Source organism: Salvelinus alpinus, chromosome 24 (assembly GCF_045679555.1).
Source record: "Salvelinus alpinus chromosome 24, SLU_Salpinus.1, whole genome shotgun sequence".
Taxonomy (NCBI): Eukaryota; Metazoa; Chordata; class Actinopteri; order Salmoniformes; family Salmonidae; genus Salvelinus; species Salvelinus alpinus.
Window position 1 is genome coordinate 19,640,553 of NC_092109.1, and position 27,721 is coordinate 19,668,273.

Consider the following 27,721-nt stretch of genomic DNA (forward strand, 5'->3'; position numbering starts at 1 on the left):
TAGTCTTGATGTTTTTAATACACGGTTACCTGTACATATGAGGAAAAAACACTAAAATTAAACATTTTGAAATTATAATATCCCTTTTCATTAAGCAATGAAGTTAACACTAGATTCATTTTGTAACTAATCAATCATACATATATTAGATCACACAAAGAAAGAAAAATGAATTAAAAAGTTTAGCATTGGACTGTACACGAGTCCACAGTGTGTACTGGATGGGGCATTAGGGAAACTGGGTGGTACCAAATAAGACAATTTTGATCGTAATACTTAGCATATAAAAAACTACAATTAATTATTACACAGGTAGAATCCAGAGGCTTAGCAGTCTTGAATTATTTAGGTACAAAACATACATAAAAACCTGGCATTTCTCATTTTTGTCCATAGCAAGATGCAACATCAAATTTCAAATTACACATTCACGATCTTTGAACATTTTCAGTATGAAAACAGAACAGAAAAACAGGGACAGTTTTCCTGTGATAATGACTCCATGAAAAAAACTTCTTTGATTTAATTATATATATATTTTTTAAATAAAGTATTTAGTCAAGTATCTGAGCATACATACATAGTTTTACAAGATAGCAAAGGCAAATAACTCACAAAATGCAACATCCCCTTTTCCCATATCAGATCATTGTAATAAATTATTCATTACATTTTCATATGCCTAAAAAAAATTCATCTAAGAACTACAAGTTAAACGCCTGTCAAAATATTAGAGAATCCATCTTTGTTTCAAAAATGAAATAAGATATTGCACCTTTTTTAAACCAGAGTACAATAAAAGACAATGGAAAACAATACAAAGCACAACAGGAATTAAATTAGGAATTGACTGCCATTTGCCAACATTTCGTATTTTGCAACAAAATTATACATTTTCCTGTAACAAAATATCACAGTTTCATCTCACTGAATTAAAATGCTTTTTGTAAAAGGAAAAGAAAACATTTTTACACATTCTTAAAACATCTTATGACAAAACAAAAATTCATTCAAGACTGCTAAGCCCATAATTGCGATTTTATTGCAACAGAACTAGAAAAAATAGATTATATTGCGTTTACTGAAAAGTTACAACTCCGGGGTTCGTTTTGGCAATGTAATTTGAATCAAAAAGGAAAAAATAGAAAACAAAACAGCTCTCTCATAAGTCCAAAAGGGATCCCGGAAATTGTCAATTCAAAATAATGGTGTACACAAGTATTTAGTAACAATTAAATGTTCCTGATTTAGAAATATTCTTTTTTTAAATTGTATAAGTCATTCTACAGCTAGTGTTTCTCACTAAGAAAAAAGTAAAAGTCTTCAAGGCGTTGCAAATCTAGAAACCTCTGTTACAAAAGGTTTGTTTTCATCCTCTCAGTGATTCAAAAATCTTCAACTAAAGGGTGTCCTCTCTAATGATCCTGCAAAACAGGTTCACATCAGTGACAATGGACAGACAGACATTTACAAGTTACAGTACATCTATTTACAGAAACCACTTAGTTAAACAGGTGGAGAGGGTGCTAAGAGATGGAATGGGTTCTCACCTGAAGTCCTGGGGCCGGTGTCTGCTGTGCACCCTGGCCATAGTAGGCCCCCTGCTGTCTGTAATACTCCACCCAGGCAGCACTGTAGTCCGGAGGGGAGCTCTGCTGGGAGCCGGGGCCTGCTGCCTGGCCTGGGGAGAGGTTGAGCACAGGGTAGAGGATTGGGGGTGACAGAGGAAGGTCAGGGGAGAGGGAGTTGGAGGCACCAGAGCATAGAGCACTACTGACAGCATCAAACAGTGAGCAGAAATCTACTTCCTCCAATGTTGTGCACTCAAAAGGCAAGTCTATTGGAGGAGTTCAGTGGCCACGTGGGTGTAATCTTACTCTGTTTCTTGTAGAAATCCTCCCATGCTTTGCTGTAGTCAGAGCCACTGCTCTGGGCTTGGCTCTGCTGACCTGGGCACAATAAAACAAGGATGAGTCAATATAATACACACCAAACCAGCTACCAAGACCGCCCCAATTCATGTGTTTGGCTCCATAAATAAAATTTCTTCCAACTCAAATATATTCAATTATTCAAACAAATGCTAATGTACATTGGTGATAAAATCAAGAGTCTGCTCATTACACCTTTGAAATGGCATTGATACACTAAGCAATCCAGCTGCACAAACATGTAACCAAAATGGTGAACTTCTGACTTCAATCATCAGCGTCAAATGGTGTCAAGGTGACATGACGTTTCTTTGCACGAAACTTCTTTAAACAAGGGCAGGGGGAAGGTTTGAGATCTGGTTCCGAGGTGTATACTGCGCACAACCCTAACCCTAAGTGGAGGTGTTATACAAGCGAGAAGGGGTAGGAGCTCCCTTCTCTGTTCTCCCCCAGAAGACTGACTCTTGCCTATCTTTTTAGAATACGGCTCCCATGCTTTGGAATAGTCCATCTGGCCGGTCTGTGATCCATTGAGACCTGCAACCAGACAGATAACACTGTTGGAGGACAGAGTTACTGCATGAGGGTCTTTCAATGGAAGCTGAGGCTTACCATCCAGACATGTCCTGCTGTATCCTATGGCTTGTGGCCCCTACCCAAACTTAGCCCAAACCCTAACTAGAACTTCCATCAAGTGAAAATTGGCTTTGAAATTTGGAGAAACAATGAAGGAAACATTTTTAAGTAAACCCATATCTGGACGGTTAGTCACATTTTGAATGCAAGAACTACCCTGCCCCTCTCGAGTTGAATTTAAATGCACTGCAGCATTGCGAAAACCAGCCTTCAGTCTTTAATCTCTCCAATTCCTTGTATTCCTAGGAAATTTCTGTTCAACTGGCAAAGTCTTGTCAGTAAGCTGAGCAGAGAGCATAAGACATAGCTAGTTTTAGTCCTCCTTCCACCTCTTTGTCCTCTTTCATTTCTCTGGGAGGGACTGTTATGCCCAGCATTATTTTGATGATTGCATGGTCTCCATATATCAAGGAATTGTAGTGAAATGGCAGACCGATATTGGTATTAAGTGTTATGGGTATCCCACCCTGAACCTAACTAACTTACTGGGGTCCTGCTGGCCCGGAGCCTGCCATGTCTGATATGTTGTGCCCCATCCTCCTGTCAGGAATGTCTGGGGTCCACTAACACCACAAAAACAGAGATAAGCATGTTAGACAGTTTAAGAGACCTACGGTCACAGTTTATATTTATACTAATTGTGTTGGCATGGGAATTGTTAAATCATTGTTTTCATATTTTGGTCAGTGTAAGTAGCAGCCGAGAAGGTAGATGAAAGCATGTTAGACAAATGTAACAGTGGTAAAAAGTGGGGAGACCAAGAAGCTACTCACTTCTGATGCGGGGTAGTTGGTCCTTGGCCGAATGGGTTCAGACCAAAACTGCTGTTGCCCCCCATTCCGGAGGCCTAGACGAGAGAGAGCAAGAAAGGACAGGAGACCACACTTGTGGTTAAACGGGGGTGAACAGGCAAGGCCAAAGGGCAGCGCTGGCCGCTGACGCACTCCATTAAGTCCATTTGATGGATTCTTCATGTTTAACCCCGGGTGACATACTGGTGGACGGTAGGGGCACAAGAACCAGTTGCACCCCCCTTTTGACATGTGCCCTCATGAATATCAGGCCAGACAATAGCTTTTTGGGGGGGGGGGGGGGGGTATAAAAGGACCACCTACCCCAATCTTCTCATCGATCAGCTGGCGGGCCATTTCCATCTGCTGGTGGGTGCCGCGGATGGAGAAGATGCGCACGTTGGGGTCGGTGTTAGGCGGCGGGTTTCTCTGCAGCTCCACGTGCGCTCCGGACTGCTGGTTGATGTTCTTGATGGTTTCTCCACCTTTTAGGGAAGAGGAAATACACAAGTTTACATTTTACCTCCAATCAATCAGTTAGTAAAAAGCACCAACACTTTTTCCCCTGCTGTCTGGTTCTTAAAAAGCACCAACACTTCTTCCCCTGCTGTCTGGTTCTTAAAAAGCACCAACACTTCTTCCCCTGCTGTCTGGTTCTTAAAAAGCACCAACACTTCTTCCCCTGCTGTCTGGTTCTTAAAAAGCACCAACACTTCTTCCCCTGCTGTCTGGTTCTTAAAAAGCACCAACACTTCATCCCCTGCTGTCTGGTTCTTAAAAACCACCAACACTTCTTCCCCTGCTGTCTGGTTCTTAAAAACCACCAACACTTCTTCCCCTGCTGTCTGGTTCTTAAAAACCACCAACACTTCTTCCCCTGCTGTCTGGTTCTTAAAAACCACCACAGTTCTTCCCCTGCTGTCTGGTTCTTAAAAACCACCACAGTTCTTCCCCTGCTGTCTGGTTCTTAAAAACCACCAACACTTCTTCCCCTGCTGTCTGGTTCTTAAAAGCCACCAACAGTTCTTCCCCTGCTGTCTGGTTCTTAAAAACCACCACAGTTCTTCCTCTGCTGTCTGGTTCTATCCTTTAGGCTTCACCACACGTACCTAAACTCAACCGACTGAGGGTTAGTTGTAGTGATACCTACACCTTCATCCCCATTCTATTTTAACATCCGTGCTAATCAGAGACAAAGGACGACAACACTTCCTCCCCCACGCTGACGAATCAGACGGCAGCTTCCTGACGTGAAGGAGAGCAATTAAACCAGCAGGAAGAAATGAAACTTAGATGGGGGAGAAAAGACAAATTAAAGCGTATCCTCTTTCTGGGATGTCGTTAGTCTCCTTTTGCTTTCCCGACTCCATGTTGCATTGTGGGGAGGGGGGGATACAATTACAACCTCTCCCCCCTCCTGCCATCCCAGTGAAAGGAGCGAGGGGGCTGTCCCAACATCAATTACACATTTGTTCACTGGTGGCTGACACTGGGCTGACCCCAGCTGACCTCGCAGTAAAAACGCTCATCCAAACCTCTCCTCCTCCCGTAGCCTCTTCCCTGCTGCCAATAGACTACACATGGGCCATTAACCCATTGTCAACCAAATGAAACTTCTGCCTTAATGAAGCCATTATGAGGTCCCCCCAGTCAGACAGCAGAGGGGAATGAAGAGCCACACTATTCATTTCATGAACTGGGCCTCGCTGGGACCACATCATACGGCCTTATTATTGAGACTGGTTTAGTAAGCTGGACAAAAAAGAAGGGGATATAAAGTGCAACTGGCGAGGGACTTAGGGTAAGGGGGAGGGAGCCCAGACAAGTTGGCCAGCAGTATGGGAAAATCAACCAGGCGCTTAAACTTAAGTGAGAATCAAATGAAATGTTATTTGTCACATGCTTCGTAAACAAGTGTAGACTAACAGTGAAATGCTTACTTACGAGCCTTTCCAAACAATGGAGAAAAAAATAAAAAAATAACAAGGAATAAATACAATGAGTAACAATAACTTGGCTATATAAATGGGGTATGAGTACTGAATCGAGGTGCAGGGGAACGAGGTAATTGTGGTAGATATGTACATATAGGTAGGCATGAAATGACTAGGCAACAGGATAGATAAACAGTAGCAGCAGCGTATGTGATGAGTCAAGAGTTCATGCAAAGAAACAGTTAATGCAGATAGTCAACCAAGAGCTACACGGACTAACTATTTAGCAGTCTTATGGCTTGGGGGTACAAGCTGTTCAGGGTTCTGTTTGTTCCAGACTTCGGTACCGCTTGCCGTGCGGTAGCAGAGAGAACAGTCTGACTTTGATGGCTGGACTCTTGGACAATTTTTAGGGCCTTCCGCCGTAGAGGTCGACCGATTAATTAGGGACGATTTCAAGTTCATAAAATTGGTAATCTGCCTTTTTGGACACCGATTACATTGCAGGCAGACAACCTGTTACGTGAGTACAGCGTCAATGGGGCCTTGTGGCTGCAATGAGTCAAGGTAAGTTGCTAGCTAGCGTTAAACTTATCTTATATAAAAAATAAACAATCTTCACATAATCACTAATTAACCTAGTAATATCATTAACCATGTGTTGTTAACTAGCTTGTCCTGCGGTGCATATAATCAATGCAGTGGCTGTTAATTTATCATCGAAGCAGAGCCTACTTTAACTTCGCCAAACGGGTGATGATTTAACAAAAGCGCTATCTTGGCACAAATGTACCAAACAATAATCATCAATGCCTTAATACACAGAAGTATATATTTTTAAACCTGCATATTTAGTTAATATTGCCTGCTAACATTAATTTATTTTAACTATGGAAATTGTGTCCCTTCTCTTGCATTCAGTGCAAGCAGAGTCAGGGTATATGCAACAGTTTGGGCCACCTGGCTCGTTGCGAACTGTGTGACCGTAACTCATTTGCCAGAATTTTACATAATTATGACATAACATTGAAGGTTGTGCAATGTAACAGCAATATTTAGACTTAGGGTTGCCACCCGTTCGATAAAATACAGAACGGTTTGTCGTATTTCACTGAAAGAATAAATGTTTTGTTTTCGAAATGATAGTTTCCGGATTTGACCATATTAATGACCTAAGGCTCGTATCTGTGTTTATTACATTATAATTAAGTCTGATTTGATAGAGAAGCCTGACTGAGCGGTGGTAGGCATCAGCAGGCTCGTAAGCATTCATTCAAACAGCACTTTACTGCGTTTGCCAGCAGCTCTTAACAATGCTTGAGGCACAGCGCTGTTTATGACTTCAAGCCTATCAACTCCCGAGATTAGGCTGACAATACTAAAGTGCCTATAAGAACATCCAATAGTCAAAGGTATATGAAATACAAATGGTATAGAGAGAAATAGTCTATGCGTCATAATTCCTATAATAACAACTACAACCTAAAACTTCTTAACTGGGAATATTGAGCCACCAGCTGAGCAAGGAATTTACGTGAGCTTTTTATTTTTTTATTTTACATGGCACATATTGCACTTTTTACTTCTTCAACACGTTTTTTTGCATTATTTAAAACAAATTGAACACGTTTCATTATTTATTTGAGACTAAATAGATTTGATGTATTATATTAAGTTAAAATAAGTGTTCTTGTTAATTCAGTATTGTTGTAATTGTCATTATTACAAATATATATAAAAATCGGCATTGGCTTTTTTTTGGTCCTCCAATAAAAATCGGTATTGGCGTTGAAAAACCATAATCGGTCGACCTCTATTCTCCTGATACCGCCTGGTATGGAGGTCGTGGATAGCAGGAAGCTCTATCCTCTGTAGCGCCTTGTGGCCGGACGCCAAGCGGTGATGCAGCCAGTCAAGATGCGCTCAATGGTGCAGCTGTAGAACTGAGGATCTGAGTGGCCATGCCAAATGTTTTCAGTCTCCTGAGGGGGAAAAGGCATTGTGTGTGGACCATTCCTTAGTGATGTGGATACCGAGGACCATGAAGCTCTCGACCCGCTCCACTACAGCCCTGTCCAAGTGGATGTGGGTGTGCTCCGGCCACCGTTTCCTGTAGTCCACGATCAGGTCATTTGTCTTGCTGACATTTAGGCAGCTCTACCGTTTAGCTCAATGCAGATGTTGCCTGTAATCCATGGCTTCTGGTTGAGTTACGTACGTACCATCACTGTGGGGACGACCTTGTCGACGCACTATTAATGAAGCCGGTGACTGAGGTGGTAAACTCCTCAATGCCATCGGATGAATTCCATAACATATTCCAGTCAATGCTAGTGAAACCACCATGTAGCCTAGCATCCGATTCATTGCACTACTTCTGTATTGAGCGTGTCACTGGTACTTCTTTTTTTAGTTTTTACTTGTAAGCAGGAGGATATAGAGATATATATACACTGCTCAAAAAAATAAAGGGAACACTAAAATAACACATCCTAGATCTGAATGAATGAAATATTCTTATTAAATACTTTTTTCTTTACATAGTTGAATGTGCTGACAACAAAATCACACAAATTATCAATGGAAATCAAATTGATCAACCCATGGAGGTCTGGATTTGGAGTCACACTCAAAATTAAAGTGGAAAACAACACTACAGGCTGATCCAACTTTGATGCAATGTCCTTAAAACAAGTCAAAATGAGGCTCAGTAGTGTGTGTGGCCTCCAAGTGCCTGTATGACCTCCCTACAACGCCTGGGCATGCTCCTGATGAGGTGGCGGATGGTCTCCTGAGGGATCTCCTCCCTGACCTGGACTAAAGCATACGCCAACTCCTAGACAGTCTGTGGTGCAACGTGGCGTTGGTGGATGGAGCGAGACATGATGTCCCAGATGTGCTCAATTGGATTCAGGTCTGGGGAACGGGCGGGCCAGTCCATAGCATCAATGCCTTCCTCTTGCAGGAACTGCTGACACACTCCAGCCACATGAGGTCTAGCATTGTCTTGCATTAGGAGGAACCCAGGGCCAACCGCACCAGCATATGGTCTCACAAGGGGTCTGAGGATCTCATCTCGGTACCTAATGGCAGTCAGGCTACCTCTGGCGAGCACATGGAGGGCTGTGCGGCCCCCCAAAGAAAGAAATGCCACCCCACACCATGACTGACCCACCGCCAAACCGGTCATGCGTCTCCAGACTCTGTCACATGTGCTCAGTGTGAACCGGCTTTCATCTGTGAAGAGCACAGGGCGCCAGTGGCGAATTTGCCAATCTTGGTGTTCTCTGGCAAATGCCAAACGTCCTGCACGGTGTTGGGCTGTAAGCACAACCCCCACCTGTGGACGTCGGGCCCTCATACCACCCTCATAGAGTCTGTTTCTGACCGTTTGAGCAGACACATGCACATTTGTGGCCTGCTGGAGGTCATTTTGCAGGGCTCTGGCAGTGCTCCTCCTGCTCCTCCTTGCACAAAGGCGGAGGTAGCGGTCCTGCTGCTGGGTTGTTGCCCTCCTACGGCCTCCTCCACGTCTCCTGATGTACTGGCCTGTCTCCTGGTAGCGCCGCCATGCTCTGGACACTACGCTGACAGACACAGCAAACCTTCTTGCCACAGCTCGCATTGATGTGCCATCCTGGATGAGCTGCACTACCTGAGCCACTTGTGTGGGTTGTAGACTCCGTCTCATGCTACCACTAGAGTGAAAGCACCGCCAGCATTCAAAAGTGACCAAAACATCAGCCAGGAAGCATAGGAACTGAGAAGTGGTCTGTGGTCACCACCTGCAGAACCACTCCTTTATTGGGGGTGTCTTGCTAATTGCCTATAATTTCCACCTTTTGTCTATTCCGTTTGCGCAACAGCATGTGAAATTTATTGTCAATCAGTGTTGCTTCCTAAGTGGACAGTTTGATTTCACAGAAGTGTGATTGACTTGGAGTTACATTGTGTTGTTTAAGTGTTCCCTTTATTTTTTTGAGCAGTGTATATATATAGTTATGGTCAGATTTGCCAAATGGAGGGTGCGGGAGAGCTTTGTACGTGTTTCTGTGTGTGGAGTAAAAGTGATCTAGAGTTGTAGCCTCTAGTTGCACAGGGGACATGCTGGTAAAAATGAGGAAAGATTTGTTTCCCTGCATTAAAATCAACGGCTACTAGGAGCACTACCTGCAGCTATGCATTTTCTTGTTTGCTTATTGGCCCGATACAGCTCCTTTAGTGCAGTCTTAATGCCAGCATTGGTTTGTGGCGGTAAATAGACAGCTATGAAAAATCCAGTACCAGTCAAAAGTTTGCACACACCTACTCATTTAAGGGTGTTTATTTTTTTATTATTTTCTACACTGTAGAATAATAGTGAAGAAATCACAACCATGAAATAACACATATGGTCTCATGTAGTATCGAAAAGTGTTCAACAAATCAAAATATTGTTTATATCTGAGATTCTTCATAGTAGCCACCAATTGCCTTGACATCTTTGCACACTCTTGGTATTCTCTGAACTTGCTTCACCTGGAATGCTTTTCCAACCGTCTTGAAGGAGTTCCCACATATGCTGAACACTTGTTGGCTGCTTTTCCTTCACTCTGCAGTTAAAACTCATCCCAAACCATCTCAATTGGGTTGAGGTCGGGTGATTGCACTCTTGGTATTCTCTGAACTTGCTTCACCTGGAATGCTTTTCCAACCGTCTTGAAGGAGTTCCCACATATGCTGAACACTTGTTGGCTGCTTTTCCTTCACTCTGCAGTTAAAACTCATCCCAAACCATCTCAATTGGGTTGAGGTCGGGTGATTGTGGAGGCCAGGTCATCTGATGCTGCACTCACTCCTCTAATAGCCCCTACACAGCCTGGAGGTGTGTTGGGTCATTGTCCTGTTGAAAAACAAATGATAGTCCCACTAAGTGCAAACCAGGTGGGAAGGCGTGTCGCTGCAGAATGCTGTGGTAGCCATGCTGGTTAAGTGTGCCTTGAATTCTAAATAAGTAACAGACAGTGTCACCAGCAAAGCCCCATCACACCACCTCCTCCATGCTTCACGGTGGGAACCACACATGCAGAGCTCATCCATTCACCTAGTCTGCGTCACAATGACGGTTGAAACCAAAAATCTCAAATTTGGACTCATCAGACCAAAGGACAGATTTCCACAGGTCTAATGTCCATTGCTTGTGTTTCTTGGCCCAAGCAATACTTCTTATTGGTGTCCTTTAGTAGTGGTTTCTTTGCAGCAATTCGACCATGAAGGCCTGATTCACGCAGTCTCCTCTGAACAGTTGATTTTGAATTGTCACTTGAACGCTGAAGCATTTATTTGGGCTGCAATTTCTGAGGACGGTAACTAATTAACTTATCCTCTGCAGCAGAGGTAACTGGCTTCTCCTTAACTGTTGCGGTCATCATGAGCCAGTTTCATCACAGCGCTTGATGGTTTTTGCAACAGCACTTGAAGAAATGTTCAAAGTTTTTGAAATTTTCCAGATTTACTGACCATGTCTTAAAGTAATTTTGTTTCTCTTTGCTTATTTGAGCTGTTCTTGACATATGGACTTGGTCTTTTACCAAATAGGGCCATCTTCTGTATACCACCCCTATCTTGTCACAACACAACTGATTGGCTCAAATGCATTGAGGAAAGAAAATCCACTTAAGGCACACCTGTTAATTGAAATGCATTTCAGGTGACTACCTCACGAAGCTGGTTGAGAGAATGCCAAGAGTGTGCAAAGATGTCAACAAGGCAAAGGGTGGCTACTTTGATAAATCTAAAATATAGTTTGATTGGTTTAACACTTGGTTACTACATGATTCAATGTGTGTTATTTCATAGTTTTGATGTCTTCCTTATTATATTACAACGTAGAAAAAAGTGAAAAGAAAAACCCTGGAATGAGTAGGTATCCAAACATTTCACTGTTAATGTAGATACAAATCTTTGTAAATAGTATGTCTGCAGCTTATCGTGAGGTATTGTTACTCTGCCAAGAAAACCTAGAGACTTCCTTAACATTAGAGATAAGGCAGACCAGCTGTCGTTAACAAAAAGAAACAACCCCACTAACTTTATCTGAAGCCGCCTTTCAGTCTTGACAATGCATAGAAAAACCAGCTAGATAATTATCCATGTCCTTGTTCAGCCACGACTCAGAGAAACAAAATATTACAGTTCTTCAGGTCCCGTTGATGGTCTCGAACGGAACTTGTCCAGTTTCTCAAGTGATTGTACGTTCGCCAATAGAACCGAAGGTAGAGGCAGTTTATTTACTCGCCGAAATAGTCGTCAGGGAGCCCAATCATTTGCCTCTCATTTGTCTGCTCCAAGAATGTTTCTGAATGCAAATGAAATTCAAGAAAGTTTATTAAAAAAAAGTTAATCCTTGAATAAGAGTTGTGGACACAAGAATAGAAGTACTCTTTCAGTTGAATGTTAATATCTCCACAGTTTACATAAACCACAACAAAGAGATGGGTCTAAAACCTTACACATGTTCAGAAGATCATTTTTTACCTTAACCCCCCTTACCCGGATGATGCTGGGCTAATTGTGTGCCGCCCTATGGGACTACCAGTCATGGCCTGTAGTGACACAGCCTGGGATTGAACCCGGGTCTGTAGTGACACCTGAAACACTGCAATGCAGACCGCTGCGCCACTCGGGAGGCCGGAAGATGACTTGTCTAGAGTAGCATCCCGCAAACAATTAACCCCCCCATAAAATATTCACGTTACATTGACATAGTATATGTCATTAATGAATTTTGGGTCATCTTCAATTGGGAAATAACAGTTCAGTAAAGTGACTTTCTTGTGCAACATTTCCTATTATAAAACATCCATTTGGGTATGTAGTGATACTTGTAGAATTAAAAATGGGACAACAAATACTCAAAATCCAGAGAAGTATGTGGAGGAGAATACCAAACCATGCAAAGCATAAATTGCATGGAATGTTTAACATGATTCTTGAATCACTACCTCATCTCCCCCACACACAATTAACTGTAAGGTCTCTCAGTCAATTTCAAGCACAGATTCAACCACAAAAGACCAGGGAGGTTTTCCAATGCCTCGCAAAGGAGGGCACCTATTGGTAGATGGGTAAAAAAATATATATATACACATAGAATATCCATTTGAGCATGGTGAAGTTATTACACTTCGGAAGGTGTATCAAAACACACAGTCACTACAAAGACATCCTTAACTCAGTTGCCTGAAAAGGAAGGAAACTGCTCAGGGATTTCACAATGAGGCCAACGGTGACATTAAAACAGTAAGAGTAATGTCTGTAATAGGAGAAAACGTAGGATGGATCAACATTGCAGTTACTCCACAATACTAACCTAAATGAGAGTGAAAATATGGAAGCATATACAGAATAAACATGCATCCTGTTTGCAAAAAGGCACTAAAGTAAAAGTGCAAAGAAATTAAACTTCCTGAATACAAAGCGTTATGTTTGGGTCAAACACATCAACACTATTTTCAAGCATGGTGGTGGATGCATCATGTTATGGGTATGCTCATCATCAGCAAGGACTAGGGAGTTTTTTTAGGATAAAAATAAACGTTACACAGCTAAGCACAGGCAAAATCCTAGAGGAAAACCTGTTTGTACGCTTTCCAACACGCTGGGAGAAATTCAACTTTCAACAGGAGAATTATCTAAAAAAAATAAGGCCAAATATACAAGTTGCTTACCAAGATGACATTGAATGTTCCTGAGTGGCCTAGTTACAGTTTTGACTTAAATCAGCTTGAAAATCTACAGCAACATTTGAAAATGGCTGTCCAGCAATGATCAACAATCAACTTGACAGAGCTGCCAAAGGTGATTCTAACATGTATTGAGATATCTGTATTTAATTCAACAAATTTGCTAAGATTTCTAAAACCATGTTTTCACTGTCATTATGGGGTATTGTTTGTAGATGGATCAGAAAAATAAATTTACTCCATTTTGAATTCAGGCTGTAACAAAATGGATTAGTCAAGGGATATGAATACTTTCAACAGGCACTAACATATATACAACATTTCAGTCAGTATGTATAATCTCCGACGTAGAGGGGTCTGCATCGCTGCGTGTTCAGCTCTGTATGGGTCTTAACGGACAAAGAAATGGTACCATTGTATACTTAAATTGAAAACCAGTAGGCCTATAGTTCAACCTAATAAGAAAGCGAAAATGTTTAAATTTGAAAAGAAAGCATGGGGGTATGGGTGCAGGGCCTAAAATAAACACCAGCAGGTAGATTTTGGCATTGGTGAGTCAGATGCGTATTTCACCAGCCACGTTGGCAGGGCTCCACAGTGTGAGCATTTCACTTGCATTTGTGAATAAAAATAGTCAAGTAGGATCACATTCAGAGTAAAATAAACGCTACAGTAGCGGTTTTCAACATATGACATTTTGTTTAATAGCTGGTAAATTAACGTTGAAGTCGAAGAACTACGAATCCTACATAGCCTATTACACCTTGGCGCTGCAACACTGCCTGGCTGGGGGCTGGGCCCGTGTGCAGAGCTGAGTGAAAGTTTCATTTTTAGAAATGCACAGGCAAAAAAGCTGGTCTAATTTACTTGAAACAAAAGTCTCTTCAAGTCAACTTCATCCCTGTGTTTTGTGGCTATTTACATAGGTTTTTCTATGTTGGAGTTTCAACTGCTAGGGAAGAGAAGACAATGCTCCTACATGTCAGACTCAATCTCACAAGCACAAACATGACTAGAGCCACGCTACCACGGTAACCTCCCGCCCGTGAATTTGTCACATCTGTAATATTTTGGTTAAAAGACTGTTTAATAAAATTGTGTGACAGTCCACATTACTTCTTACTAGTAATACATTTATTGTTTTAGAAACATTACAAAGCATGCTCATCCGTTGTTTTGTTAGTGTAATTTTAGCAGGGGAAAAAATGTTGGCTGGTTAAAAAAAAATGAGGCTGGCAGATTTTTATATATTTTTATCCATCTACCTGCCACAGTGGCTGGTGGACCAAAAAGTACATTTTATGCCCTGTATGTGTGGGTGGGTGGCGTGAGCCCCAAGTTACCAGGCTGTGTGTATTTGGGGGTGTAATCAGTGGGTCAAGCAGCTGCATAAAGGCATCGTAAAGATATTAATCACCTCAGTCTCTAAGGCTAGGCTGACAGGGCCCAGACCCACAGTCATATTGGACCAGTTCATATGCTAATGCAGGGAGGGGGGGTTCGCAGGGGGACGCAACGCCCAGGTTTATTCGCCCCCCCACCTCACAAAAGCCACTTGACATTTCTATTGCCTTGTTTCTATCATAGGTAAAGAGCCCCCCCTCTAACCACGCCCACCATGGTACACACACACCCATAGGACAGGGACACACTCAGGGCTCCTCCGTAAGCGCAATGGTCAATGACTTTTAAATAGCTGGCAATGGAGTGAGCATGAATGGCCAATAAGCTAATTCCTCTCATTCATTCCCTCACTCCACTCCATTGAGCTGAAAGGGCCTCATTAGATGCCAGGAAACCTTCCACGTGATTGAAGGCTGTTATTATGAACCTTTAACAATTAATGTCACATTACATGCATTATCCCTGTCATTAAGCCCTTAGGGATGGGACAGAATGCCACTTGTGCTGCATGCATGAGCCAGTGGAGGGGGTGAGGTGAGGGGGTGGCTGGACCCACACCATACGGGCTCATTGTGCAACTTTAAATGGCATTTCATCACGAGAGAACAAGCACAAGCTAATGGCCTGGCAATGATTCACTTTGGGCATAATCAAGGTTCTTGATAAATTGCGTATGCCTCTTAAGTGATGAAGACCGCTGGTAAAAGAAAGAACCGACTGAAAGACGACATCATGCATTAAAAAGCTTGGTTTTCCCCGAGAAGGCACAGTTGGGGATGTCCTCTAACATTTTTTTTATTTTTTAAACTTTTCCTATTGGAAGTACACACACTAAAGGGTAAAAAAACAAAACATGTCCATTTATTTTATTTTAAATAAACACTATTTTGCTCAACTGAACTTCGAGTAGGGCTTTCAAGGAGTTGGTCTGATGATGTCACCGGACTCCCACCTTGATTAAGGAACAATATTGAAGAAACAAGGAAATCCCCACACCCCCCACTTGTTCCATGTCATACCTGGACCACTTATTGAGATGTGCCTTTTGTTAATTAACTCAGGTGTTAAATGAGGTGAAAATGAGACCAGAGTAGGACTTTAAATGGGTTATTTGCTTTACTCACAAATGCATCCAAATGACAAAGATTGTTTTTGTTGGTAATGGATCTTGACACCCCCAAATGTAAAGCTTGCAGAATAATTTACTCACAGCGTTTGCTTTCTCACCTTTTCCAATCACCAGGCCACACTTGTCGGCAGGTATCGAGTATGTCACTTCCTGCAGTCCACCGGGAGCACCCATGTTCCAGTCTCCGCGGCCTCTGCCCCGGCCTCTGGGCCCCACGGGACTCCCAAAGCCATCCCGCTCCTGTAGAGAGGAACCAGAGGGTGAGAACAGGCTCCTAGACAGACACCACAGCACAAACATTTGACACACCTCAACCATTCCCCTCTATCACGCACCCCCCCAAGTATCACCAGTGCAGCAAAGTCTTGTCAAATTAAACAGCTCAGATAGACATTCTCTTCAAATTCGTGTGACTTGCATTATTTTACCTTCGACCCAATAGAAAGAGTAAACCATGGGATATGACCAAGAGCGCCACCATGTGGGAGTCTCTGTATGTTCTAGGGTTGGAGACTCAGAGACTAAGCTCACCCACCCAGTGTACATTCTCTGCTCAGGGGCAGTGGGGGTCAGGTGACAGAAACTAGCAAGGAGGTGGAGACCCACTGCCCTGTTACCTGTCTGTACACCTGTCTGAGGAGGTCCCCCCCACCACCCAGCCACAGGGCTAGGGGGTCCAGAGAAGCTTGAGAGGGGGCCAGGCTGGCCCTGTCCGGGAGCCAGCCAGCTAGAGAATGGGCTGGGGAGGCCTGGTACACAGGCAACAAGGAGTTTAAGGGGGGCATAGCTTACTTCAGAAATACTGTAAGGCAGGAGTGAACAAATCTGATACGTTTCATAAGGGGTTGTTAATTTCATGGCAAAATATTTAAAGTAGAAAAGTGGAATCAGTGCTGTACCTGTACCTGTGCCGTTTGGACCAGCTCGTTGATGAGGTGCACTGCATGCTGGCAACGGTCAGACTGGCCCATCACCTGGGCAATCCGGTCAGGACTGATGCCATCGTCTGAAGGAGAGGGGGACACTAGTCAGAACTGTTACATTAAACATGGTCCTTTGTAGCCCAGTTGGAAGAGCATGACACTTGTTACGCCAGGGTAGTGGGTTTGATTCCCAGGACCACCCATAGGGAATAAGTATGCATTTATGACTAAGTCGCTTTGAAGTGTAATCATGGCACAGCCTCACTGAACATTACAGATTCTCCAAGACATTTGTTGTTACAGCCACCATGTGAGTCGATTGAAGAACAAGACAGGCAAACAAGAGATTCCAGATTGATTCAAGATTGAGGCCATCACTAACATTACAATTGTATTAGCCAAGCACACTGGACTATGCCTTTAGTAGAGGGGAGCGGTCTCACCTGGTTTGAACTGGATCCTGACCCCAGAGTCATTCTGGATCTTCTTGATCATCTCTCCGTTCCTGCCAATGACGATGCCCACAGCAAACCTGGGGACTGCCACATCCAGACTGCTTCCCCCCAGTCTGGATCCAAAGTCTCCCCTGCTGGCCCGGAAGTCTCCCTGGTCCTTGTCCCGGATGATCTCCACCACCAGCTCTCGTGCTTGCTGCAAAACACCCATGCCACCAGCAGAGAAATGTTAACATCTTTTAACTGTAATATACAAAAAGGCTGATTGATACCTTGAATCCTCTCTCCTTGCCTCTTTCAAACGTATTGGTCATCTCCGACAAGTTTTTATACTTTACAAAAATAGAAAACGCAACAATTTCAACAGTTTTACTGAGTTACAGTTCATAAGGAAAGCAGTCACTTGAAATAAATTCATTAGGCCTTAATCTAGGGATTTCAAATGACTGGGGAGCCAGGCCCAGCCAATCAGATTGAGTTTATCCCCACAAAAGGGCATTATTACAGACAGAAATACTCCTCAGTTTCATCAGCTGTCCAGGTGGCTAGTCTTAGACCATCCCGCAGGAGAAGAAGCCAGATGGAGGTCTTGGGCTGGCGTGGTTACACGTGGTCTGCGGTTGATAAGCCAGTTGGCCATCTTGCCAAATTCTCTAAAATGACGTTGGAGGTGGCTTATAGTAGGGAAATTAACATTCAATTCTCTGGCAACAGCTCAGGTGGACATTCCTGCAGTCAGCATGACAATTGCACGCTCCCTCAAAAACGTAAGACATTTGTGACATTTTGATTTTTGACAAAACTGCACATTTTAGAGTGGCCTTGTTGTCCACAGCACAAGGTACACCTGTAACGATCATGCTGTTTAATCATCTTCTTGATATTCCACACCTGTCAGGTGGATGGATTATCTTGGCAAGGAGAAATGCTCACTAACAGGGATGTAAATAAATATGTGCACAAAATTAGAGAAATAAGCTTTTTGTGCATATGGAACATTTCTGGGATCTTTTATTTCAGCTCATGAAACATGGGACCAACACTTTACATGTTGCCGTTATATTTTTGTTGAGCACACGAGCAGGCGTGGAGTTGGATAAGAAAGAGGGGATCCAGGTTTCAGGCACTGACTGACCTGCACTTTGTAGGGGTCCCCGGTGATTCTCAGGGGTTTGTCTGCTCCAGTGGGCATGGGGCCATCCTGGATCATCATCATCTTCACTCCGGTTCTCTCCTGTGGGGAGCAAACAGGTCAAAATAAATCTGAACTTCCTATTCCAGATGTAGAGGAAGTGAGATGGTTGAATAATGTTGACAATGAAGCACAAACTAGTAGATATCTTCTCACTGCTTATTGACAACTTCCTCCATTTCAATACCCACGGTTTTTGAAGAACTGCCTAAACTAATGTAGTTAACGTCAATAACCCAAAACAGTGGCATAAGACATTTATTTAGCCTTTAAAAACGAATCACTAAGTCCGGCGCATGTTAATACACGTGTGTTTCAACCACAGAATCCACTCTGAGCGTCTCCTACCTGCAGTTGTTTGATGGTGTCCCCTCCCTTGCCAATGACCAGGCCCACTTTGCTGGCAGGGATGAGGATCTCCTGGATGGCGCTGTTGCTGTCCATCTCGCTGTGGAACCCCGGGCCGTTCCGACACCGGTCCACAATCTGGCTCAGCAGCCTTTTGGCCTGCCTGGTGGGAGAGGGGCACAGTCCACTCATGTCCATGTTCATAAATAGCCAGACCATGCATACAAACTATACCTGATGGGTTTGTCCATGTGCAAAAAAATAGATATTGAATAGTGTCAAGGGATTGTAAGGTGGTGCCACCTAATAACAGCACTAGACCATTCATCTGGTGCTGGTCATTATGGTGGAGTTCAGGAGGGCGCCGTGTAGAGCAGTACGATAAACCGACACAGCCTTCCTCTTGCCGAAGCATTTCGCTTAGGTCTGTAATTGTGGCCGATTTTGCTACACAACGTTCCCGTAGATTGTAAAAGCATTATTTGGTCAACAGTAGTCTATGCATTATGTTGATTCCTGCTATGAAAGTATATGCCGGTCTCCGTTTCACTGCCGGCTGCTGGCTCCCACTCCCTCTCCCCACTGCGTGCACAGAGGGTGAGATGCAGTCGGAGAAGCATCAGCATATGACCTTTCTTCAAAATGCTATTGCGGGAAAAATACAGTTTTCAAAGCAACCAATGTTCTAGTTACAGAGCAGAGAGTGACAGCTTTCTGAGAGTATATCATGTATTTCTCACCTCTTAATATTGAGTTCATGGCACCACTTTACAACCAGTGTAGGCTGTGTTGTATGGGTTTTATGCCCCTGCGGAGCAGAGCGTGCTTTTCACAGTGAATAGGCCTACATCACATAGCTTAGGCATAGCGCTGGAAAGCTTTTGTGGGACATTAGCCTACATTTACTGATACATGAATCAATTAGCCTACATTGCTATATAGCAATAATATAATATTTAGAGTTAGCAATCTAGCTAAGTGTTTATCAGCGGGTGAATAATATAACCTATACGTCAATATGGACAAAGATTTCAGCAAATTCTCTAGAGCCAAAAATAAATCAGATAATTCTGGATAATATTTTTAGAGGTAGCACATCAAAATATAAAATCATGCATTTCCAAGATATATTAGATGTAACTGCTTACTTTATCAATCATAGGCTACCATCTCAGTTGTCTTACTTGGCACTGGAAAAATGTTTTGTCTAGGGAGCCCCTTTTTGTTATCTGGCATATTAGTTCCATTTATTGTGACACTGTTGCAATAAACTCAAGTTCTGATTTTCACGACTTGTGACTCGACCATTGGGGCCTTCTTGTGACTTGTATTTGCACTTGGACTGGATTGGCTACTATGATAAGCAGAATATTAGCAACACTGGGTGTGCTCAGCAACGAGGGTTCTGTTCTCTAGCAGTGGGAAGGACTCGCCACACCAGCACACGCAGCCTACATCAGCTGGTGAGCTGTGGAAGAGAAAGACATGTGGGCAGACAGGCAGGCACCGCTCATAGGCGACAAGACGCCAAAGCGACTCTCTTGCTTCTCTGTAACCACCAGTCACCAGCCTACCATTTAGCTTTGCCTGGTTATGAAAAAACAAACTGTTTATGAAATTGAAAACTATAGTACTGCGTTTAAAAGTAAAGCAGTCTAGCTATTGTCCCTCTCCCCTTGAGTATTGAAAAGTAGGTCGTCTTCGAATTTGTTCTCTCGCTCTACCCTCCCAATTTCCCCAGTCTCCATTTAGTTTTCACTCTGGAATAAATTTTAAAAAAAACTACACAAATAAACGGGAATTACAAAAAAGTAGCCGAGAGCCTGTCACAATTATTGCAAATTATAATATGGTCAATCTGACAGGAGCAATATCCAATTCCGTAGAGACCAGTCATCCCTTCAAAACCGCATTACCGATTAGACATAACTATTGAACATAATATAAGAGTGTGTTAGCCTGTGTGAGAAGGACTTGTTTCATAGGATATTACAGGCAATCATGACCACATTACTATTGGTTTCACACAGACCCAGTGACTTAGACTAGAGCACTTGGACCTGGACTCGAGCACTGGGGCTCAGACTCATGACTTGACCTCGAGCACACAGGATTGGACCTTGAGTGACTCGACTACAACACTACTGCGATATGACCTCCCCCCCAAAAAATATTTATCATAATTAAACCGCTGATTTAACATTATCACAACATTTTTACATTTATGGCCAAAAATCCATATGGTCATCACCCAGCTCTAGTGCCACTTTGCTGAGCTGACATGTCTCCTTACAATATATTTCCATCTGATCACTATGTAGCCATTAGCAAGGTACCAAATCCCTGAGGAGAATGTGCTGTAACTTACTCAATGTTCTCTGGACTTCCGGTTAGGGTGCAGGCCCTGTCCATCATGCCGCCGCTGTCTGTTACACAACACAACACACAGCTCCATTATACACACCTCCATGTTAACAGTCTATATGCTACCTTATTATTGATTCATGTTTATGAAGTCACATTGGTTATTTCACTACAAAATGACTCAATGTATTCATTGTGGGCGTATATATATGGTTGCAGATAGGATTTGACAAGGCCTCAGTTTCTCTCAGCTGAACCTGTTGAGCAGGTTGTGTTATGAGCTTGCCTCGTACTCAGGGTATGCTTCTGGGCTTCCTGGAAACGCTATCACCGATAACAGGAAGGACCTTAGTAGCTACTCAGTCAAGTACCGACATGACAAACTAAGGTATAGCGGGCCACTGTCTCTTCTTTAGGCAGAACTTACCTGCAGCTATCTGAATCTTGCAGCCTGACTCCAACTGAATTCTCGTGATCTGCTCTCCTCCTCTTCCAATGACTGAGTGTGGGTGAGAGGAAAGGGAATTACAACAGTTAAAATGTCAATATCCCAGCCCGCGTTTGTTTAAAATGACCCCAAACAGTTCATGTGAGTACTGTAAGTTGGAGACAATCACTAAAATGTGTGTGGGAGTATTATCAACAGCTAAATGGCATTACTTACTGAATCCAACCATCTTATCAGGCACTTTGAAGTCTTCTGTCATAATAGCTCTGCAAGACACCACGACGACAATCAATGACCGAGGCCCCAGTACAAAACCATTAAGGGTATATACACTATCTACTGTGATGTAGTATGGCCTACTTACAAATTATAGGATTTTATTATTATACTTATGAAAGCTTGACGGGATAGTTCACCCTCAACCCAAAGATACAACTCAGTGTTTCCCTAGGATTTTTTTCAGCAGCAATGACAAAGTGAGGTTGGGGGGGGTTGATTTGGTAGTGGGCATGGCCAATGGCACCGTCTCTGACCAAAACTTTAGATAACCTGACATGTTTGCTGTTTTAAAGTGATTTTCCTGCAACCCTACACATTTTGCAACGGGGCTGAGAAAAAAACTAAATTTGCTGACTAGGATAAAAAAAATGGCGATGAGAAGCGAACGCAAAATGCAAGTATTATTTAATAACTTTGTAAAATGAACAATACATTATACAAGGCCTAAAGCTTAAGTTACAAGGCAATACTGATATTAACAAGACAATAATGTAGGCACCAGAGAGGGAGTGTTCATGGCCTGAGAGGCCATGCTCCCAGAGTCCCTGGGGAGGAGAGAGTCAGTACTGCATCTCACCAGAGCAGGTCAAGAACAAAATGCAATTAATCTAAAACCACTTCATAAACATTGAGCTGTTTGATAAAAATAAAAAAAGCATTAATAACCAATAGTATTACAGATAGACGTACAGGAACTAAAGACAACAGAACCTCTGCTTCAGAGGTCTAAGGAATTGGGGGATAGGGAGAGCGACACAGAAGGCTAAATGGCTTATGCCATGTTCTTATGATATCTGACTGACTCAAACATAAAATCAAATGGGGGGCTCCATGCCAGGACTTTTTATTTTAGGTTCTGCCCGTCTAGTTTTTATTATGGTGATTGTTAGTTCTCAAAGATGATCCATTATCTTCACTACATACATTATATCTGGTTTGAGTCGTTTAAGTTTACACTGAAAACGTTTTAAAGTCACGAAAAATAAATAAATAAATGCATCATCTTTTTTTGGAGTGGTGGCCCACCTCGGCTAAATTTATATAGGGGAAACACTGCATCTTAGGTTGCGCCCATATTTCCTATTCATTTGGATTGATGCCTGCCGATTTCTACACAACATGGACTCTGCTCAACTCGAGACATGAAAACTTCAAACTAGGTATGCCTTTAATTCTTGAAAGTGTCATTCTGTGCCAAGTTTGATGACAAGAAGAACATGTGTTTGACTAAAACCACAGAGTTGCTTGCAGAACAAATAGGCCAAGACATGGGCCTATCTGAAATGCTACTGGATACAGGGGCAATAGTGAGGTTCATAGCCTGATTGATCTACTGTTAAATCAATATCTACTCACACATACATCAATACAAAGTCATTTGAGAAGATGAGTCTCACCTTTGATGTACCATTCCACCCAGCTGGTTACCTACTGAGAAACGATATGATAGGAAAACAGGAAGGGGAAAAACAATTAGCTTGAGACCAAATTAACTCCAATCACTGCAAAAACTCAATAATACAGAATAACCATTGTGGCTGCAGGACCAAGAGAAGTGACTCCGGGTGGATTGGATAAAAAAAAACAGATGGAGATGGCTCTGTCTGACACACAGCAGGGGTGTGCACAGCTATGGAAATGAGGCGTGTGCATGGTTCAGAGATAGTACCCGGGTCACTGGTTATCAGCACAGACATACATTTTGACAGGTTGCAATAAGCAGTGGACTTAAAGGGTCACTGAATGATATGGTGCTACTGACAGAACACCATAAACGGATATCTACAAGGTTCACTACATTTTTACGGTCGTTTGCACATATTTAGTTGTTGGGAATGCATTGAGGTAAAGAAATTAAATGCCTATGAATATAAAGCATGTACGATGTGGTGTCAATTCACACAGACATTACACTGCAGAGGACTTGCGCTTAACTTAAATGGTGTTAAATGGTACTTGTACTATTTAAAAATGACCATTAAGGACCTAACAGGGATGACAGATATATTTATACAGCACAACAGCCGACTGTTGTTACATTTCATATTTTGTGTAGCTTAACCTTGAGAAACTGAAGAGCAAATTGTTGAAAACAAGTGAGTTGGCCAGCCAAACATCCACCAGAATTGCACACAACTTATTCAGCCATGCATACAGAGCAAAAACATACCACACCATGACAGGTTAAGAGGACAATAACTGACTGGAGTTTCCGCTTCACAGACACAAAATTGCCCAAATCTACATTTTGGGTGCATATGGGTAACCACACAAAACATTCCACCATTCTGCAAAGCCACACCCTTACGGGTTAGCTACAATTCCAGAAGAATCAACCGCCGACGTACACAACAACAATAATAATAATAACAATAATAATAATAATGTGGAAACTAAGGACAGCTTGTCAAAAATGCTTGGTGAATTGAAAACATTTTGTTGGTAAACAAGATAGGCTAGTTCAAATTTACTGAGTGTTCCATTGTCATATGCTTCTAAAACAGACGGAGTAAAGTACACAGGAAAATACTGACCTACAGAGTGGGAAAACTATGAGCAATGACAGATACACACTTTAGACACAAGTATTAGGACAAGTCATGAATTCTTTCGCAGACAAAATACAGTGTACATTTGAAATCAGAAACACACCCAGCGCTAGAGGCCCAAAAGAAAATGCAGATGTTGGAAAATGAAAACACATACAGTTCAGTTACATTTCTAGTTTGCCAGGTTTCAAACTGCGAGAGCAAAACAGAATTGAGCCGGAATGTGAATCGAGGGCTTCAATGCAAAAACGTAAAACCATGTTCACACTGACCTTTGTGACCATCAGACAATACCTCTTAACCCCTTATTAGATTAGGCCAAGCCGTTTCCTCTTTTATAACATAAACGCTCAGACAGAACTGCTTCCTCAGCGAGAGGCTGGAGTTAAGTCATGAGTAAAGCCTTACATAAGGTTTAGCTGACTTCTGTTGCTCCTGCTTTTACTGGGCCTGTAAGCTTGGAAGGTAATTTTCCACATCAAGGACCCCCCCCCCCCCCCCCCATGAACTGGTCTCATCTCATCCCCTGCAATTCCTTCAAAGCAGCTGCAGCCCATTTGCTGAACTGATTCTGCAGCAAGATGTGGCAAACACACTAACACCACAGAATTACAATTCCTATAACCACTGGAAGGATGAACGTGAAGCCAATGCAGCAAGATCCTTAATGTAAGGGCTCACTCAATTACAATGAAATCCAGATCAGTTGTGCTGTCTATTGAATTGTTTTCATCTGTAAATACACTTCATTGGTCATTAGCATAACAAAAAGTAACCATAATGACAATAGTTACAAAAATGAATCTTTATGAATAGCAACAACTGATATGAGCTCAATCAGCATTATCCACATTTCTAGAAGCACAGTTATTTTCTCTACTTGGTGGACTTGCCTCTAACCACAAACCTGTTTCACTTGCTGCTGCTTGCTGCATTTGGCCTTTTTTAAATCCCTTACAGCTTTGGAGGCATGTAACCTGCAGTTTGCGGTTTATCAAGCAACCAGTGTCAATCAATCATATCTGTCGCAGCTAGAGCATTGTGCTGCAGGAGGAGGGAGGGTTAGAATGAGAAATCCCCTCAATGGCCTCTGGGTAACTAGGGATCTGCTTCTGTTCTGACCTAACAGTTAATTTACTTTGTGGTGTTGGACAGTAATCCTGCCCTGAAATAACACAGGACGAGGAGGAGAAAGCTCTGTCTGAATCGAGCTACAGAGAGGCAGAGCACTTCCCAACTCCTCCTGGCTAGTGGTTACTCTTCCCACTTCCACATTTCCCCTCCCATTGGCACAAGGCAGCACCGATCCAAGCCAGCCCACTACTAGTACAATTACATGTCATTCAAAACGCAACAGACCTGCTATCCAGTGGGCCCCATTGCTCGACAAACATACTGGCTAGCTCCTACACCTTCCACAAATAGGCTACGAGACGGAATATACATAAACAAGTGACAAGAGCTCACATTACGTAGTGCCGTCACGACTGATCTCCTGACCTGGGGGTCGCTGGTTATCCTGGTCAGTTGGCTACACCAGTCTCAAGACAGCTGAAATATGGAGTGGATTTAAAAAGCTAAGGTGGACCAATCAATTACTTCATAGTGTTTGCAATGGCTCTTCAGACAACAGGGTTTGATTCAGCCAACACTGTATTTGGCTTAAGTGTTGTAAGTGTTGTACCACAGTCCTCAACAAGTACGGTAGGATTGCATAAAAACCAGAAGGACCCTCACACTCGGGTGCAGCGCTCTTTCCCAAAGCCGTTTGAAGGGTACCCAGTTGAGCATACTGTAAATGGGATAAGTGTTAAGGCTCATTTTAAAACTGGAGGATTGTTTTGTATGGTGCTTGAGGGAGAGTGGAGACGCACTGCCACCGCCGGCTTACCTCCATCATCCATTGAGCGCTTCTGGCCTCCGTAGCCGTAGAGAGAGGGGTCTAGGACTGGAGAAGAGTTGTTCATGTGGGGCATCTGGTCACCTCCCATCTTCGCCGCAATCTGAGGAGACAAGAGGGATAGAGGAGAGGGAGGGCGAGGACACTGATAGCAGCACATAACCGGTCCTAGATAATTAAACTAGTTATATCATTAGAAAGGTTTTATTTGACCTTTAGTAGTCAAGAGACATTTTTACTCAGTCCCCTACATCTGAAGGAAAATGAAAGGCAGTAACTACCTAGTTATGAAACTAGCTATAGTAGCATCACATGCACATTTGACAAAACACTGCTTACAACTCCTCACCCGAAATTTGCCTCTTGCATACACCAATTAACTACATGTATTCTCAGCAGATTGACATTCAAATCCAAACGCCACACAAAAGCATGAGGCCAGTTTCTCCCAAACCCCTCCTCCGCCACTAAAAAAGTAGTTTCGGCAACATAGTCGCAAATTAGAGGCTGACAATTAGAGCCTTCCATCAACTTCAGGCATCATTATCTACTTCAGTGCCACCACACAGAGCTTCCTGCCTGCCTCTGAAAGTGACAGGGGAGGAGAAAAAACAACAGCTTTCCAACATGGCTCCTGATCCCAGTTAGGGCTGAGCTGAACTGGGTATGGGGCCACAGACTGGGTGAGTGAGGGCTCCCCCTCTTCCCTAGAGCTAAACCTTCTTTCTGGGAAATGTCGGGGTGGTATGTCAACAATGTGAGCCGCACACTGAGAAATCAACTACCTAGCGAAAGGCTCGTGCCTAGAAGACTAGTATAGTCCTCACAAAACAACTGTTGCTGACTGTCAAGGGGGTTTGGGACAGGCTAGGTCCATGAGAGAAGAAATGCCAGAGGATATTCTGATGCTCAGGGAACATGCCCGAGGTTGGTGAGGCCTGTTTGCTCTAAAACTACAGGTCAAACACTCATGTGTCAGGGGGTAATTCAGCTCTGCATACTACACTATGGCGTTAAGGTTCTTGAAGTAAAAATTTAAATTAAATAAAAAATCATGAAGGACTGGACATTTGCATAAATATCCAGCTAAATCAAAAACATTGCGAAGTGAAAGATTCTCCGGTACTTTTATATAGTTTTTGGCCAGTATTTCGGAAAGTAGCACAAGGCAAAAGTGGTCGCTGAAAATTGCGTACTACAACACATATGTGCACGTGTTCCACATCATTGCTCCCTCGCTCTGCGTGCATCATGTGCCTCTTGCTAGATGTCACTCAAATGACGAGGGGCTGAAGCCCATTGTATTGAACTCATATTGCTTGGGGTCTGGCCCATGTGGGGGAAAATGGCACAGCTTCCAGAAAAAGTCAATTTTAAACAAGGGATTTCGTGGCTAAATGAGGTAAAACAGTAATTCCGCTCAGATTATGCATGTATGAACTACACATCGACACATCCAGCGCAAAGCTACTTCTATTCTTCCCATTCTTAAGTTTTGTTTTTGCCTCTTAATCTTGGTTTTGTCCATCAGCGTCAAACAGCTAAAAATACAATATTTTTGGTTAATGAAATTATATTACACAGCAGTTTAGATTAACCTCCTTTAAATGTTCACACCCAATGGAACATACATGTTCTTCGATTTATGCCCATACTTAAACATTGCATTTTTTTTTAAGGCGAACGAGGATAATTTTTGCAACCAGGAAATGGA

General features: G+C 42.8%; 1 protein-coding gene across 10 annotated transcripts in view; it reads right to left on the reverse strand.

Annotated features, from left to right (window-relative positions):
* Positions 1–27,721, reverse strand: part of LOC139552289 (far upstream element-binding protein 3-like) — a 30,766-nt gene continuing 3,045 nt past the window's right edge. The window contains exons 2-18 of one of the 10 annotated variants that reach the window (XM_071363871.1): positions 25,999–26,110; positions 22,956–22,989; positions 21,496–21,545; positions 21,259–21,330; positions 20,836–20,893; positions 18,468–18,630; positions 18,063–18,161; positions 16,916–17,123; positions 16,455–16,555; positions 16,167–16,298; positions 15,648–15,789; positions 3,683–3,843; positions 3,341–3,414; positions 3,054–3,130; positions 1,878–1,949; positions 1,551–1,681; positions 1–1,415 (exon numbers count right to left, since the gene is read on the reverse strand). In XM_071363871.1, coding sequence (XP_071219972.1) covers positions 1,386–1,415; positions 1,551–1,681; positions 1,878–1,949; positions 3,054–3,130; positions 3,341–3,414; positions 3,683–3,843; positions 15,648–15,789; positions 16,167–16,298; positions 16,455–16,555; positions 16,916–17,123; positions 18,063–18,161; positions 18,468–18,630; positions 20,836–20,893; positions 21,259–21,330; positions 21,496–21,545; positions 22,956–22,989; positions 25,999–26,110 — 1,716 coding nt within the window. In that variant the 3' untranslated portion in view covers positions 1–1,385. Of the gene's footprint in view, positions 1,425–1,550; positions 1,682–1,877; positions 1,950–3,053; positions 3,131–3,340; positions 3,415–3,682; positions 3,844–15,647; positions 15,790–16,166; positions 16,299–16,448; positions 16,574–16,915; positions 17,124–18,062; positions 18,162–18,467; positions 18,631–20,835; positions 20,894–21,258; positions 21,331–21,495; positions 21,546–22,955; positions 22,990–25,998; positions 26,111–27,721 lie in introns of all 10 variants that reach the window. The other 9 variants (XM_071363869.1, XM_071363867.1, XM_071363866.1 and 6 more) reach the window with 9 other exon arrangements.